This window comes from Palaemon carinicauda, chromosome 4 (assembly GCF_036898095.1).
Source record: "Palaemon carinicauda isolate YSFRI2023 chromosome 4, ASM3689809v2, whole genome shotgun sequence".
Classification (NCBI taxonomy): domain Eukaryota; kingdom Metazoa; phylum Arthropoda; class Malacostraca; order Decapoda; family Palaemonidae; genus Palaemon; species Palaemon carinicauda.
The window spans coordinates 188,042,693-188,058,981 of record NC_090728.1 but is presented as its reverse complement, the minus strand read 5'-3'; the positions used below and the strand labels follow the sequence as shown (position 1 = coordinate 188,058,981).

General features: G+C 45.1%; 1 protein-coding gene across 1 annotated transcript in view; it reads right to left on the bottom strand.

Moving 5' to 3' along the window:
* sra (RRM_RCAN_like domain containing protein Sra) overlaps positions 1 to 14,822 on the bottom strand; it is a 28,695-nt gene extending 13,873 nt beyond the window's left edge. Inside the window, exons 1-3 of the mRNA XM_068372900.1 lie at positions 14,539 to 14,822; positions 12,496 to 12,669; positions 9,411 to 9,585 (exon numbers count right to left, since the gene is read on the bottom strand). Coding sequence (XP_068229001.1) covers positions 9,411 to 9,585; positions 12,496 to 12,669; positions 14,539 to 14,709 — 520 coding nt within the window. The 5' untranslated portion in view covers positions 14,710 to 14,822. The remainder of the gene's footprint in view (positions 1 to 9,410; positions 9,586 to 12,495; positions 12,670 to 14,538) is intronic.
* Positions 14,823 to 16,289: the final 1,467 nt, after the last annotated feature.

Below are 16,289 nucleotides of genomic sequence, written 5' to 3'. Positions count from 1 at the left end.
GACTAGATTGTTGAATGATCTTCCAGATCTGGTGGTTGCAGCATTGGAACTTCAAAAGTTCAAACTGGTTGCAAATTTTTGTCTGTTGAACATTTTGACATAAGTCTCATTCCAAAGTTTAAACATAACTTGCCTACTTTAACGTTTTTTACTGATAATATATTCTATATTTATCATTTCTCATACTGTACAGTATATAGCTTACTTATAATTTCTTTATTTGCTTGTAGCATTCTGCTTTTCCAGCTAGTGTTGTAGCTTGGCTAATAATAATGAAACTGTAATAATAATTACATTGTTGATACTTACATGCGGTCCAAAAGTAAAGTGGGTTTATGCCTTCTAACAACACACTATTCTCTGAGCATTTGGCATAAAAATAAAAAATTTTAAATAATTTTTATTTTTCCTAACATACTTACCGAGAACTACTTTCTTTTAGGAGATCACTGGTTATCTCTCTCTGCGACCAGAGTTTTGAATAGTTACCCCCCCGCTCCGCGCCCTCAGTAGCTTTACCCCCGGCATCCAGGAATACCTGAGAAAGTCGTCAGCCGCGGTCTACCAGACAAAATGAGCCTCCGTCACGAAGTGGTGTTCTGAGAGGCACGTTAGACCTCTTAAGGCCTCTGTCCCAGACATAGCAGAGTTTCTGGGGTTTTCTCAGGGACAAAGTAGGGATGTCAATCCCAGCCATAAAAGGAGTTCGGGCTGCCTTAGGCCAAGTCTTCCTCCTGAAGGGCATCGACCTGGGGGCCTCGAGACACATAGCGATGCTTGTCAAAAGCTTCGAGCAGTCTTGCCCCCCTCAGGCGAGGAGGGTGCCCCAGTGGGACTTAGACAAGGTCCGGAAGATGCTGTGTCGTCCCCCCTTTGAACCCTTGAAGGATATCGTGGACAAAGATCTCACCCTCAAGGCCGTCTTCTTACTGGCCTTGGCGTCCACTAAGAGAGTGGGAGAGATCCAAGGTTTGTCATACGACGTCTCTCACTCAAAGGGGTGGAAAAGAAGTATCCTTCAAGTTCGTGCCTTCTTTTGTGGCCAAGACTCAGAACCCAGCAGTCTGGGACCCGAGGTTTGAAGGTTTCTCGATTCCTTGCCTGGTAATTACCAGACTGGGGTTCGAGTCCCCCTCAAACTTGTTAATTCCTTTGGCTGCTGCAACCTCACCATCCCTGTGAGCTAGGGATAGAGGGTTTGTGGGAGCCTATGTCTATCTGCTGAGTCATCCGTAGCCATTGCCTAGCCCTCCTTGGTGTTAGCTTGGACGGAAATGGGGGCTTGGGTGCTGATATGTAATATGGCCAGTCTCTAGGGCATGTCCTGCTTGATAGGGAAATGTCACTGCCCCTTGCTTTGCTTCTGCTATTCATGAGTGGCCTTTAAACCTTTAAAGAGTATGCCTATATTCCTCTTTATTACCGCAAGCCTCGTGACCTTTTACTCGACACCAGCAAAACCTTGCACCCATTTACAATGTAGGCAGCGGGCTAAGAGCTTTCCACAACCCTCTAAACATGGGTTAAATACTGTACCACTTGTTATGAACAGGTTTTTTATATGACAAATTCGAAGATAATTTGTATTTTTCCTAACCATACAAACCTTAGCTATTTACAAAGGGTATTACTTTTAGCGTAGCTGAAATGGCGAGCCATTAGAATTTAACGAGGGTGTATTACCCCCGCGCTAGTTAGCGGGGGGGTAGGGGAGTGGTAGCTAGCTACCCCTCCTCCCCCTCACACACAGGTGAATACTCACTTTCACTTAGAGGTAGGACTTGTCTTGGGGGACAGGGCTGGCGGGCAAATATGTGTAAATAGCTAAGGTCTGTATGGTTAGGAAAAATACAAATTATCTTCGAATTTGTCATTTGTTCCGTAACCGAAATACAAACCACGCTATTTACAAAGGGTGACTTACCCCTTAGGAAGGGTGGAAAGTCCCCAGCCATACTGGCTTTGGCTTTACCCGGGGACTCAGAATCCGAGTGAGTCGCACTCGAGAAAAGGAGTCCCTGCACCTCACAAGTTCCTTGCTCCGCAAGGAACCATGTGGCCTACGTAAGCTTGTGTGTGAAGGAAGAAGTGTGACCCGTCCTAGGCAGTTGACCTGGAGTTCCAGAAGGAACTCTGGGTTAGGACGTTCCCAATACCACCTCGTCAGGGTATGGGGGACGCGAAAGTATTGACTCAATACTCGGAACACAAGGAAGCATGGTTTACCTGCAGAGGTTCGAGGTCAGCTATGCAGAGACCAGGATGCTGCTTCCCCGTAGAGGGGATGATGAAGAAAGAAGTAAGGGCCAGACATACTTCTTTCGTTCATGCAGACTAAAACCTGATAACAATGCCCTCAACCTTCTGCTACCTGTCCAAAAAGGAGCCTGAGGTTAGACCAGCTGTTGTGTAGCCACCACAGAGTGATAGAAAACGTATCGAGACTCCTGTGGGTCACGCCCTGCAGGAAGCGGGCTGCGAAGGTCATCAGACGCTTCCAGACTCCAGCTTGTAGCACCTGCGTCACAGAGTAGTATTACTCGAAGGCGAGGGACGTTGCGATGTATCCAACATCGTGCTGTAGGGCGACGTGACGGGGGAGGGTCTGAAGACAGGTCGAGATGAATGTCCTTGAGTCCGGGCTGAAGAGGTATACTGGTGACTCTCCCCCCATGTCCTCCTTGTGTTCCCAAATCGGCTGCAACTGAGGACAAACTGCAGCTGTTCCCAGCGCTAACCTCTCGATTCCTTACTGGCAAGAAAGACAAGGTCTTGGGACATCAGACACAGAATGGAGACTCGAAATCTTGAATGAATCGGACCGAATGTTGCCTTCCCCTCTTCCTTAGAAAGGGGGGAGTAGTAAGAGACCAAGAAGATTGCTTACACACTGGCTGTGGCCAGAGTGAGCAGAAGACCCAAGGCGGAATACAATCCGAGGCCTGTCGTAAAAGGGTCTTGAGAAGATCTCTTAAAGGACTAAAAGTCCGAGCCATGCTCCAAGTTGGAGGTCTTCCTCCGACTAGGGCAGGGACGATCGTAGCTTCGCATGAGCGAGGATAGATCCAGCGGGCAGGAAAAAGTTATTCCTTTAAGCCTGAAGGTCAGGGAAAGGCTGAGCGACAGGCTTCATTGCCGAGAGCGGAAAGGAGTTTCCTCCCGCCGAAAGGCAATAAGACCGTTATTGCTGGAGAAGAGGCCTCAAGGGAAGAGGTATATCTCCCACGGCACCAACCACCTTAGACTCTTCACTTTGCCTGGGAGACCCCTGTGGATGACTATCGCAGATGACGCGACCTCCGTACCGCGACTGTAGCGGGTTGTCTCTTCTAGAGGAGGAAGCGTAGTGTCTCCAGGCATGAAGCCGAAGCGACGCCCCGGTTCGGGAGAGATGTCGCAGTGTGGTTGCTTGAGTAGTCTGCGCCGTGGGAGAAGCTCTCCCGGGAGTTCTGTCAGGGGAAGCAGAGGGTCCAGAAACCGTTCTGCGCATAGTCCCAGTGGAGCTCTCCCATTGAAAGGTTGACAGACAACCTGGTCTTGTTGAGACCCATTGTCCGCAGACAAAAAGGAGGGAAGACGCAGGCGTCGAAGTTGTCCCACCATCACCGGAATGCATCTTGCCAGAGTCTCGGGGTCTGAGACTGGGGGGAAGACTAGCGGAAGCTTGAGGTTCCAAGTTGTCGCGATCAGGTCCCCCAGACCAGCACTTGCTGGTTACCCAAGGTCAAAGACCCCTAGGTACACTCTCTCTATGAGGCTCTGCTCGGATAGTCTGAGAGAAACATTCCCCTGCCTGGAATGAGAGAGCCGATGGTGGTATTGAGAGAATCTCAATCATCCCGGTATCTCTACTGCAAGATGTGAAGGTGTGAAAATGCGTCCCCTGCTGGTTAGAATGAAGTCGACGCGCAACGGGGCGACTCGGCAGGAGCTGTAGGATCTGAAGAGGGGCCAGACTAAGGCCCATAAGCCTGCCTGAATGATGGAGAGGTATCCTTCAGGTCTTGACCATAGGCCTGGACCGGAACATGCCCCCCCCCTTTCCTTTGACGAGTCCGAGAACCGCATCAAGAATGTAGGGAAAGGACGAGAATATCCACTACCATCAAGAGGCTCCATAGGTCAACACCCATTGCAGGTCTAATAGTTCCGCTGGTCCCATAGGGCCAGGGAGTCCGGTTAAACATTGCCTGAAGCCACCGGAACTTGGATCGCCCCACATGGAACTTATCCTGAGGCGACCGTTCGGACTATAGACGGGTCAATGAGGAAAGAACTAGGAAACGTTCCAAGGTAGGGCTGAAAGCTCTGCTTGACTGAGAACAGGTACTGTGACTCTCCTCAGTCTTGCCACAGTCAACCGAAAGGAAGGCTCGGAGGATGTGGTAACAGAATCTGGCATCCCCATGTGGTCACCCATCCAAGTACCGACGTTGCTTAACCTCGCTGGACGGACGAGAAGCGGGGTTTCCAAGGTGGTAAGGCGGTTGACTCAATATCATGGCCAGATACTCCAGATGTTGAGGCCGAGGAAGAGAAGGCTCCAAGCAAAATACCATGAGCCCACACTCATGGTAAGCATCCGGAAGCTTGTCCCAGCGCTGAAGAAGGTCGAAACCCGAGCCTACCGGAGTTGACCAGCCCTCCAAACAGCAGAGGAGGCGGAAGCCTGCACCTGAGCGGCCAAGAGGAAGGCAGGGAGAGTTCTCTGGGGAAACAAACCTGCTATGCCACGGTGGGATAGCCACACTGCATCATAAGCAGGAATACTTGCAGTCTAGGCTGAATTCGACGAGCACCCTGGAAGATGGATGGAATGGAAACTGAAAGTACCCGTCCTTCCGATCCAGGGTTTAAGGAGTCCTGTCGCCTCGTTACCAGTCTGATCGATTCTGCTGGTCTACGCTGGCCGAAGTTTGTTCGACAAACTTGATCAGGGCTGAGAGGTCGACTATGGACATCCCCTCTCAGATCCTTCCTTACAAGAAAGGATCGACTGAGGGGGCCGGGGGTGAAGCCGTTGATGATCCTAAGGAAGACCTTCGCCTAAGGTATGGATCATTCTGCCCAACCGGGCAACTCTGCTGACGCTATGGCATAGAGGTTCAGAGACACTGAATTCGCTGACAGAGACGGCAGGCGCGATATCCTTGGCTACTCACAGAGATTGTGCGGGAATGGGCATCGGGAAGCTGTCATTCGGATGAGTAACCTTAAGCATCCTCCCAGCGAAAAACCTGCAATCCTAGAGTTCGTGAACTCCTTTTAGGACTATGCCCCCCCCGGGGGAGTCTCCCGTGCCATCTGTTCCTGACAGGAGGAAACTGCAATTGGACACCTTGTCCCAGTTGTTGTAGCCGATAACTTAGGCCGACGTGGTTGAAAGAAAAGGGCGCTGGAGCCCTGCAGAGTCTGGAAGAAAGCGCCTTGGAGGAGTGAAACCGGAAGTCGATTTACTCCGCACAGCAGCTGTCTAAGTCTCTGTCCTTGGGCACAAACAAACTCTTCTCAAGGATGGAAGGGTGTCTGAGGTCGTCGACCTCCACAGATGAGACACCCGAAGGAAGCCCTCAGTCAGCGCGTCCAGATGGTATAACATCGAGCTTGTCCGCAAGTTAGATACTTAACGACGAAAGGCCAAGGTGCCTGAGCTCGAGAGGAGGAAAGTACCCTTGATCTTCCTGTAGCTTCCTTGAACCAAACCTCGGGCCGTAACCGAGGAGGGAAAGAACCTGGTAAGCTCCCAGAGGAAGAGGTAAGCAGTCACCCCTTGTCCGATGGAGAAATCTCGAACGGAAAGCCCCCGCGCCAAAAATCCTTCCAGGGAATGACGGGGAAGGGCTAACCCAGGTTCAGGAATAGAGGAGTGTTGCTCAGATCTCCCTTAAGTTTCTCCTATTCTTGCAAGTGCCATGCTATGTGTTTACGGGGTGAGGCAGTGTTCTGGAAATACGCTCCAGAAGAACTCGCCAGGCTGGTCATGCTGCGAAAACCCCATTGGGAATCGTGGTCGCAATTGCCCTGGAGCTCGCGCGACGGGAATTCCTGGTGGTCGGCGAGCGATAACCCATAGACGAGCAATGGATACTGCAAGAAATAAGCCGACATTTGTGCGAAGAAACACTGTAGGTTCGCGCGACGGAACACCATCCGTCTGCGCGATGGAAAAAACCGTTGGTTCGCTCGTGGGCGAACATTGGAGAGCATGAGCGTAGACGTGCAGGCGAGCGGTCGCGCGGTTTCACGGGCGAGCGGTTGGTTGCACGGGCGAGCGGTCGCGCGGGCGAGCGGTCGCGCGGGCGAGCGGTCGTGAGGGTGGGCAGGTGGATGAGAGCGAGTCCGAGGCGGCGAACGCAAGCGTTAGCGCGATGGTGAGGAAACGCGCTGCCGCGTGGGCGAGGAGGACCGCTGGCGATATGGATCAACAAGCGATCGGTGGTGAGCTGGTGAGCGCTAACGCGCAGGTTGGCGATGGCGCATTGTGTTATGCCGACGCGATGGTCGAGCAGTATGCGCAGGTGAGCGATCGTGCGTTGGCGAGCAGTATGCGAAGGTGAGCGATCGCGAGCAGTGATCAGCATGCGCCGGGTCGCGCGATGGTGATCAGTATGCGCAGGGTCTCGCGATGGTGATCAGCATGCCAGGGTCGCGCGATGGCGATCAGCATGCGCAGGTTGGCGGTCGCGCGATGGCGAACAGCATCTGCAGGTGGGCGATCGCGTGATGGCGAACAGCATACGCAGTTGAGGGTCGCGCGATGGTGATCAGCATGCGCAGGGTTGAGCGATGGTGATCAGCATGCGCAGGGTTGAGCGATGGTGATCAGCATCCGCAGGTGTGCGGTCGCGCGATGGCGATCAGCATCCGCAGTTGAGGGTCGTGCGATGGCGATCAGCATCCGCAGTTGAGGGTCGCGCGATGGCGATCAGCATCCGCAGGTGAGGGTCGCGCGATGGCGATCAGCATCCGCAGTTGAGGGTCGCGCGATGGCGATCAGCATCCGCAGTTGAGGGTCGCGCGATGGCGATCAGCATCCGCAGTTGAGGGTCGCGCGATGGCGATCAGCATCCGCAGTTGAGGGTCGCGCGATGGCGATCAGCATACGCAGGTGAGCTAGTAGCTGGCGAACCATGTTCCTTCAGAAGTGTTGGAGAACGTTGGCGTGCCGGCTGTAACACACGTGGGCAATCCGGAGATCGCTGGCGAGCTGATGATCGCTGACGAGCTGATGATCGCTGACGAGCTGATGATCGCTGGCGAGCTGATGATCGCTGGCGAGCTGATGATCGCTGGCGAGCTGATGATCGCTGGCGAGCTGATGATCGCTGGCGAGCTGATGATCGCTGGCGAGCTGATGATCGCTGACGAGCAGAAGGCTACGCGTGGAAGCCTGCGCAAAGAAGAAGAGTCCTTGACCCCGACCTGAACCAAAGTTCTAGATCGCGAGGGCGAACGTGGGCGCACAGGGCGCGTAACAGGAACCAACAGGAACCGCAGGGAAGATCATCTTGAAAGCGCTGACGAACAGGAGAGCGCTGATGAGCAGAAGGACGCGCAGGGAAACCCTGACACGCAAGGGAAGAACCCCCGTGGGGGCAACCCTTTGCCCCGAAGGGATCGTTGTCCGCCGGGAGACTGATGTCCGTCGGAAGACCGCTGTCCGTCAGGAAGACCGTTGCCCGTCGGAAGACGAGATCAGACTGCTGTCCATCTGCACCAAGGCGGAAGATCGAGAAAAAGGAGTTGTAGGCTGCAAACGGAGATCCAAAAAGGCGCCTCAAGCACCCTTATAGGGAGATGAGAGGCCCTTACGACGAGGCGGACGGAGGGCCTTACGGTGAGGGAGGCCAACAGCAACAGCAACAGAAGAAACCTCCGAAGAGGAGTCTCTATGAGTGTACTCTCTCGCGAACGAAAGAGAAACACTTCGTGGAAGAGACTGGTCAGCCAGTGACCTAAAAGGAGCAATCCTCCGAAGAGGAGCTCCTGCAGTTGCCCAGCCCCTTGAGCGAAACTGCAGGTGCGACCGCTCAGCACCAAGAGCATAGTCGCACGAAAAAAAGGCAAGAGAAGAACCCCCCAAAAGGGGAAAAACTCAAGCCTGGACTGGAAAAAAAACTTCCCTCGGAAGGAAAGTTATCCGCCCAAGGAGGCAAGCCTCCTGAGTGTTCTAAAATGAACTGGAGAGCTGTCCGTCGTCACGGGAGTACTACCAGTAGAAGGAGACACGCCCCTGACAAAAATACAAGGGGGGAGGCAGCAACAGCCGAATCCCCAGGACTCAACCAGACAGCTCACACCGTTGCTATATTACAGAAACGAACTAGATCGGTAACTGTAAAAAAATAAAACAAATAATATTGGTACACATTCATTCCCCCGGGAATGCTCCGAAGAGGAATCCCGAGGGAAAGGAACAAGACTTACACAACAGGCACGTGCCCTCACAACCACTTACACTCGCGGAAGGAGAGCTGTAACCAAAACAGAATTATAACAATTATAATTATGTAACTATGTAATTATGTAATTTAAAAATGAATGAACACTAAAGAAAGAACGAAAACCCCGAAAGGAATCGTTCTACAAGCTGAATAAAAAAAAAAAAAAAACAACTACAATTAGATTCATAACTAATTGAGACAAACGTACGGCGTAGCAACCCCCCACACGGAAAGGAAGCTAGGCTACAAGGGCGTAGTAACACGTAGTAAAAGGGTGAACGACCTCAAGAGAGAGAGAGAGAGAGAAAGACATAAGTCAAACTCGATCGCCACCCATAAAATACGCCGTGGTGGCCTAACTGCCGAGGCCTCCACGTAGATATCGTACACTACACACACACATCTGAAAAGGAAACTTACTTATTTCTATACTCAAATATATATACAAACATGAAAACATGTTTACATATATATTGAGTAAATGAAAAGTAAGCGATTAAGTAAATACAAAACAGACAATGGCTGCCATGCGAGGACCAAGACAGAGACGTCTGTCACAGTCCGAGCCAAAAGTGAAAGTGGGTATTCACCTGTGTGTGAGGGGAGGAGGGGTAGCTAGCTACCACTCCCCTACCCCCCCGCTAACTAGCGCGGGGGTAATACACCCTCGTTAAATTCTAATGGCTCGCCATTTCAGCTACGCTAAAAGTAATACCCTTTGTAAATAGCGTGGTTTGTATTTCGGTTACGGAACAAACATATTTTACATAAAATGGCAGTAACAGCCAAGCTTGGCTGAATCCCTTGTCAGGCTGGGGAGGAGCGGAGAGAGGAAAGGTCCCCTTTTGTTCCTTTGTTTGATGTCGGCTACCCCCAAAAATTGAGGGAAGTGCCTTAGTATAAAAAGAGATACAACAGCACAGCATTCAAATTAACCATATATAAAACACTGTCTCCAATTCTTACCTGGAGCAAGGTTAGCAACAGCAGCAATCAAGTCATAATTGACAATTGGTTCAGCTTCTTCAATGGGTTCCCATCCTACTGGAGGTGAAGCAGGTGGTGATATCAAAAACTGTTTGTCTCTCTTTGGTGGCTCTAGGTGTGGTCCACCTTGTAATTTGCTCCCCAGTACAATAGGCTTGTGGGAAGAAATGAAATTATAAAAAATCATCAACAAAGGGAAGTACATTTTTAATCACAAAAAAATAAGAAATAAGGTTTAGAAAAATATCCCACATCATAATATTAACTGAATGAAAAATCTACCTAAAAATAATCCATACTTTATCATCATATCTAGGCTGTTTATATTGTAGTAATTGAATAAGGATACAAAGTAAATCATGCATACAATTTCTCAATACAACAAAGAATTATTTTAATTAGCTAAATTTCTTTATATTCTTTACTTTTCTTCTGTACACTTTATCATCCAATTCATCTATATTTTCAATTCTCAATAATGCTCCAATAATAATCAGGTTTGGTAATAGATATAAAAAAAAAATAAAAATAATATAAATACAAATAATGATTGTAATTATATAACATAAACAAAAATTGAATGAAATAGCTAAACAACTGGTAGGAAAAACAAGAGGAATGATCAGAAAAATTTACAAAATTTATAAAATTACCAGTACAGTTATTTGTATTTTTCCTAGCCGTACAAATCCGAGCCCTTTAAAATAGGGGTGTAATTTTAGCAATGTTGGAATGACCATTTAGCAGTTTACAACAAAACACTGTTGTTCCCATCTAACAACACTCACTGATACTGTAGTGTATATTACTGTAATATATGTACAACAATATCATTAAAGTACAGCTTAAATAGCTAAGGTGAGATGACATGTCACTGGTACTTGAGTGATCGCTGTCTTAGCAAGGTCACCTGAAAATCCTAGCAACTTGTCACCTATTATGTAACCTGTATCTATGTACATATATACATACACATACCAACGCACTTCCCCCAATTTTGAGGGGTAGCCTACATCAAAACAAATGAAAAAAAGGGGACTCAACCAAGTTCGGTTGGTACTGCTAGGTTACGCAGCCCACCCTCTCCCGTTATCCATAACGCTGAATTCCCTACTGCTGCTACCTCTGGGGTCATCCAAGGCGACCGGAGGAAGCAGCAGGGCCTACCAGAACTGCGTCACAATCGCTCGCCATTCATTCCTATTTCTAGCACGGTCTCTTGCCTCTCTCACATCTATCCTCCTATCACCCAGAGCTTTCTTCACTCCATCCATCCACCCAAACCTTGGCCTTCCTCTTGTACTTCTCCCATCAACTCTTCCATTCACCACCTTCTTTAACAGAGTCATTTTCCATTCTTTCAACATGGCCAAACCACCTCAACACATTCATATCCACTCTAGCTGCTAACTCATTTCTTACACCCGTTCTCACCCTCACTACTTCGTTCCTAACCCTACCTACTCGAGATACACCAGCCATACTCCTTAGACACTTCATATCAAACACATTCAATTTCTGTCTCTCCATCACTTTCATTCCCCACAACTCCGATCCATACATCGCAGTTGGTACAATCACTTTCTCATACAGAACTCTCTTTATATCCATGCCCAACTCTCTATTCTTTGCCACTCCCATCGCTAACCCCAACACTTTGCATCCTTCATTCACTCTCTGACGTACATATATTTCCACTCCACCATTTGCTGCAACAACAGACCCAAAGTACTTAAACTGATCAACCTCCTCAAGTAACTCTCCATTCAAAATGACATTCAACCTCGCACCACCTTTCCTTCTCGTACATCTCATAACCTTACTCTTACCCTCTCACATACCCTTCCAAATTCTGTCATTAATCAGCCAAGCTTCTGTTCCGCATCTGCAACCAGTAAAGTATCATCCGCAAACAACAACTGATTTACCTCCCATTCATGATCATTCTCGTCTACCAGTTTCAATCCTTGTCCAAGCAATCGAGCATTCACCTCTCTCACCACTCCATCAACATACAAGTTAAACAACCATGGCGACATTACACATCCTTGTCTCAGCCCCACTCTCACCAGAAACCAATCGCTCACTTCATTTCCTATCCAATTTTATGTTGCTTATCCATATCTCAATCCAACTTTACCTAAGTTCCTATTTTAAGTTGCTTATCCATATCCCAGTTCCAACTTTACTTCAGTTCCGATTTTAAATTACGTATCCTTATGCATTAAATGCAAAAATAAAATACATTTTAAGCTATTTTACCAAACTTAATTCAGTTTCTAGGATGTACAGAAACATGAAATGCTATGCTATAAATAACTGTACTGTACTTCACAGGTAAGCTTATTTATATAGGTATCTGTTTTATATGAAATGACAGTAGGTATTGAATGCTTTTTTATGTTTAGTGCATGTAGAGTACACTATAAGGAACATAAGTCATTTTATAGGGCAAAAATCTGAATTACATAAAAAAATCAATTCAAGTTGGGTCTCTTGGAACCAATTTAGGATGTAAGGTGGGGTATAACAGTACAGTACTGTAGAGGTAAAGCATAAGCCCATAAGTACAAAGAACCTTAAATAATACTACTGTAGGTACTGATTGAAAAACAATGGCCAATGACTAACACAAACTTGTACTAATTGCTATTACAGTATTTACATATACTGTACTGTATTTATAGATTAACCCTTTTACCCCCAGGCTAATTGAAACTTTCCAACCCTTAACCCCCAGGGGTTATTTTTTTTCAAGCACATTTTGAAGTATAATATTTTTAAATTGCTCTAACAGCCTTAATTTTGGTCATAGAGAGGTCAGGTTGGTCTCATTCTCTTGGAAAATGCCTGAAGTTTCTCAAAAGATTATCAAAAATATGCAAAAAAAATCTAAATAGCAGTTTTTTGCAACGACGTAACAGTACGTCCATGGGGGTAAAGGGATGAGTTTTGTGAAACGTACCAGTACGTCCTTTTGGGGTAAAAGGGTTAAAAGTACTACAGGATATACTGTACTGTATACCAATAAAGAATAATATTACATTAGTTATGAATGACATACCTGAGTAAAATAGCACTTGATGATTTTCCCTTTATAATCCATCATGTGAACCTTCGTTCGAGCTGCAGCAGCCTGCGCTGCTGTGCTAAAGTTGACACGAACTCTTCTGAAGCTTTTGAAGTACTGGAAGGTTACCGTCTCATCAATCTCTTGGAAAAGCACCTCAAATAACGCCTGCAAAAATTAATACACAGGAATTACGGTAAATAACTGACCAATAAGATAATAGCAACAGAATCGTGTTTCATTGAAAAGCAAAATTACATCTTGTAAAAAAATCAGTGACATGTTCCTGTCTTTTATCACGGTACAATATTTCCAAAACTCTTTAGTACATTATCATGAATGAAGTACAGTACTGTCCTTTCCAAAATAAAAATACAATGATAAAATATATCTTTTGTACTTTAAATAACTTTTGGCCTTCTACATCCGATTAGGTGATGGTGTAGGGGGGGGGGGGGGGGGGCAAGGTTCCCTGGCCAGGCAAGGCTGGGGACGGTAAAATTACATTAGTATGCATCAATGCAAATATTCTATCTGCAATTGTTTTACAGATGGAATATGACATTTGCATTTTTAAACACTTTTTACAGTACTATATAATAAACATAAGCCAATTTGCCATTTCTTACTAGTACATTACACTTATTTCAGTTGCTTACAGGTAATCCCTTAGAATGTTTTATACAGTGCGTTATAGAAGTTAAAAAAGGTAAAACTGGTGGTTAAATACAGTAACCACAATAATTGTCAAAATGCATTAAACATTATATATCCAGATGGAAAAATGAAGGATTAATTTACAAATATTGGTGAAAAATAAGAATATCCTATTATTACTTATTACTATTACATTAAAAATGCTGCAACCAACATTAGCCAACAATTACCCCTACAGTATTACATTCCTTGAAATCTTTGTAGTTTGGTGGGTCAGAATGAAAAACCAAAATTTAACAGGTAAACAAGAGACAAGAAACTCCTAACCTGAGGGACTCCGCCTAACATAACCTAGGCGCCATATCTTTACCAACTGGGGGGCTATGCCCCTGCAAAACCCTTTTACACTACCGTATTCTTATCTTACCCTGTCCAAACAAATTACAATCACCCCAAGTATCCTACTATTATTCGAATAGCCATCCAATATTAGTTGAAATTGGCATTACAATATTATAATCCTTCACAATAACATCGTCCTACTTTACAAATGCCTCCTGTCTATGTCAATGCTACACTGAGGTAGTTGACATAGACGGAAAAAGCTTTTCTACTAAAAAATAGTAGTTTCCTATAGAAAAAGTACATTTTCATAAAAAAAGACACTTATTTTCACTGCAAATAAAAACACTAAGAAATAATAATCAATGGGCTTTGTGTCCTTTGCTCAACAAGTACTGCTTGCCAGTACATAGGACTTTGATGTTTTTCTTTTTTCGCGAGCAAAGCGAGCGCACGGCGGAGCAAAAATCATTAGATTTTTAAAATAATATCCAAATTATTAGACGGCTAACAGATTTTTGGTTTATTTTCTATTGAAAAGAAGATCAAATTCAGTGAAAACACAATGCTTAATTCCAGAAAAATATTTTTTGTGGAGCCTTTGTAGTTTGTTGGGACAGAGTGAAAAACCACATTTAACAGACACAAGAACATCACCTAACCGAATATTTCCTACCTAACCTAAGGTTCTCCACCTAACCTAACCTAGGAGCCGTATCCTTAGACTGCCGTACTCTTATCTTACCCTGTCCCAACGAACTACATTCACCCCTTTTTTGTTCTAAATGTTGTTCTGTCCTTAACTATAATTTTACCAATTAGGCTTAGAGTACTTACCTATCCTGGAAGCCTGATCTCGACCTACTTTGGCCTACAGGTAGTCTCCTCTCACTTAAAGAAGGGCAAAGCAAAACTATCCTAATCCTGTGAACAATGTCCACAAGCTTCTACATGACGTAACTAACACCTAAAAAATTACACCTTAGCATTCCTAAAGAGCTAAAATCCACCCTGGTTGATTCATTGAAGCCATCTTACCCTTTCATCCGAATCATCGAAGATCTGAAGCACGAGATTGGTCACGATGACTGAAGTGGCAGGGGGCTGTTGTTGGGTGTCATCTTCCTCAGATTCTGACACTGAGCCACTGCCCAGTATCACTCCCTCCTCTTCGTCATATGTTTCCATCCCTATGTCGTCAATTATCATGACTTCTTTCCACCTGCCTGCTGACCGGGAAAGGTAAAAGTCAAATATGACGTTTCTGACCAAAACAATCCCCCCCAATAGACTGGAACGGGTCGGTTACTTTACAAAACCTATCTGGAGTAACCAAAACAAAAGGTGAGTCAAAGAAAACGGAGTTAAGTAGGTAAATTTCACAGAAAACGTAATTTTTTTAAGGCTAATTATTGGGAAGACTATTATTATTATTATTATTAAATTAGAAGCAGACCGTCTTTAAGGCAAGTTTGATTGAAAACAATGGCTGCCTCAGTAGCATTAATTTTAGTCTCTTTTCTCAATAGACTATTATTATTATTATTATTATTATTATAAGCTAACCTACAAAACTAGTTAGAAAAGCAGAATGTTATAAGCCCAAGGGCTCCAACAAGGGAAAATAGCTCAATGAGGAACGGAAACAAGGAAATAAATAAACTATAAGAGAAGCAATGAACAATCAAATTAGAAAGTTTTAAGAACAGCAACAACATTAAATTGGATCTTTCATATATAAACTATAAAAATAAAACCAAAATTGAGAGGAAGAGAAACAAGATGGAATGGTTTTCCAGAGTGTATCTTCAAGCAAGAGAACTCTAACCAAAGGCAGTGGATATTGTAAATAACATAAACAAGAATATTCAACTTTTATGATTGTGATATACCTTACCAGTTAAAATTCAACCCTTTATTATTCTGACTTTCATGATTGTGATATGCCTTACCAGTTAAAATTCAACCCTTTATCATTTTGATAAATGCTTTGATAAATAAAGTAGACAATAATCTTTACAATTAGAATAATTAGACTGACTTGCTGTCAATCTGATTTAGATTACCAGAAACTCTAGCAAGCTCTTTTCCTCATCATTTGCTATTCCCTAGGCTTACTTGGGGGTATCTGGCGACTTCAAAGCACCACTGATGACGTTAGCCACCTATACTTAAAGACTAAAGTATACTAGTCCCTCTCCAAAAAAAACCATAACCCATTTCTTAAACTCACAGTCATCTAGTAACGATTTCATTTCTTTCTGTTAGCTTATCTAAAATTGCGTTCCAATGTTTTTTAGCATAACCAACATTTGATACAATCCTCATAGGCCTATATTTTCATCTGGCCCTAATCTAATTAACATAAGATCATCAGCATCCTGAGATATAAGAATTACTTCTGGGTGTAACTGAAAAGCATAAAGGAACATAAAGGAAATAAATATCGTAAAGGAATGTAAAGGATAAAATAAGGGTATTACTATTCAATATTTATCATAAACTGATTGGTAGTACATCTGTAATGGACATTGGCAATTTCCAGTGTTGGTGATAATGTGAGTTTACTCTACCAAATGTTATTGGGCCTCGATATTGGCTACAGTTCTAATTGTTTTTGCTCTGTTGTGGCTCGCTGCACTCGCAAAATTAAAATAATATCACTACTCCTATGTTCTGGCAAGCAGTACATGTTGAATTGCGATCGCAAACCCAGCGAGTCATTATTTCGGGGATATTTTTTACTTTCACATAAGCAACATTAGCTACACGGGTACTGCCCGGAAAAT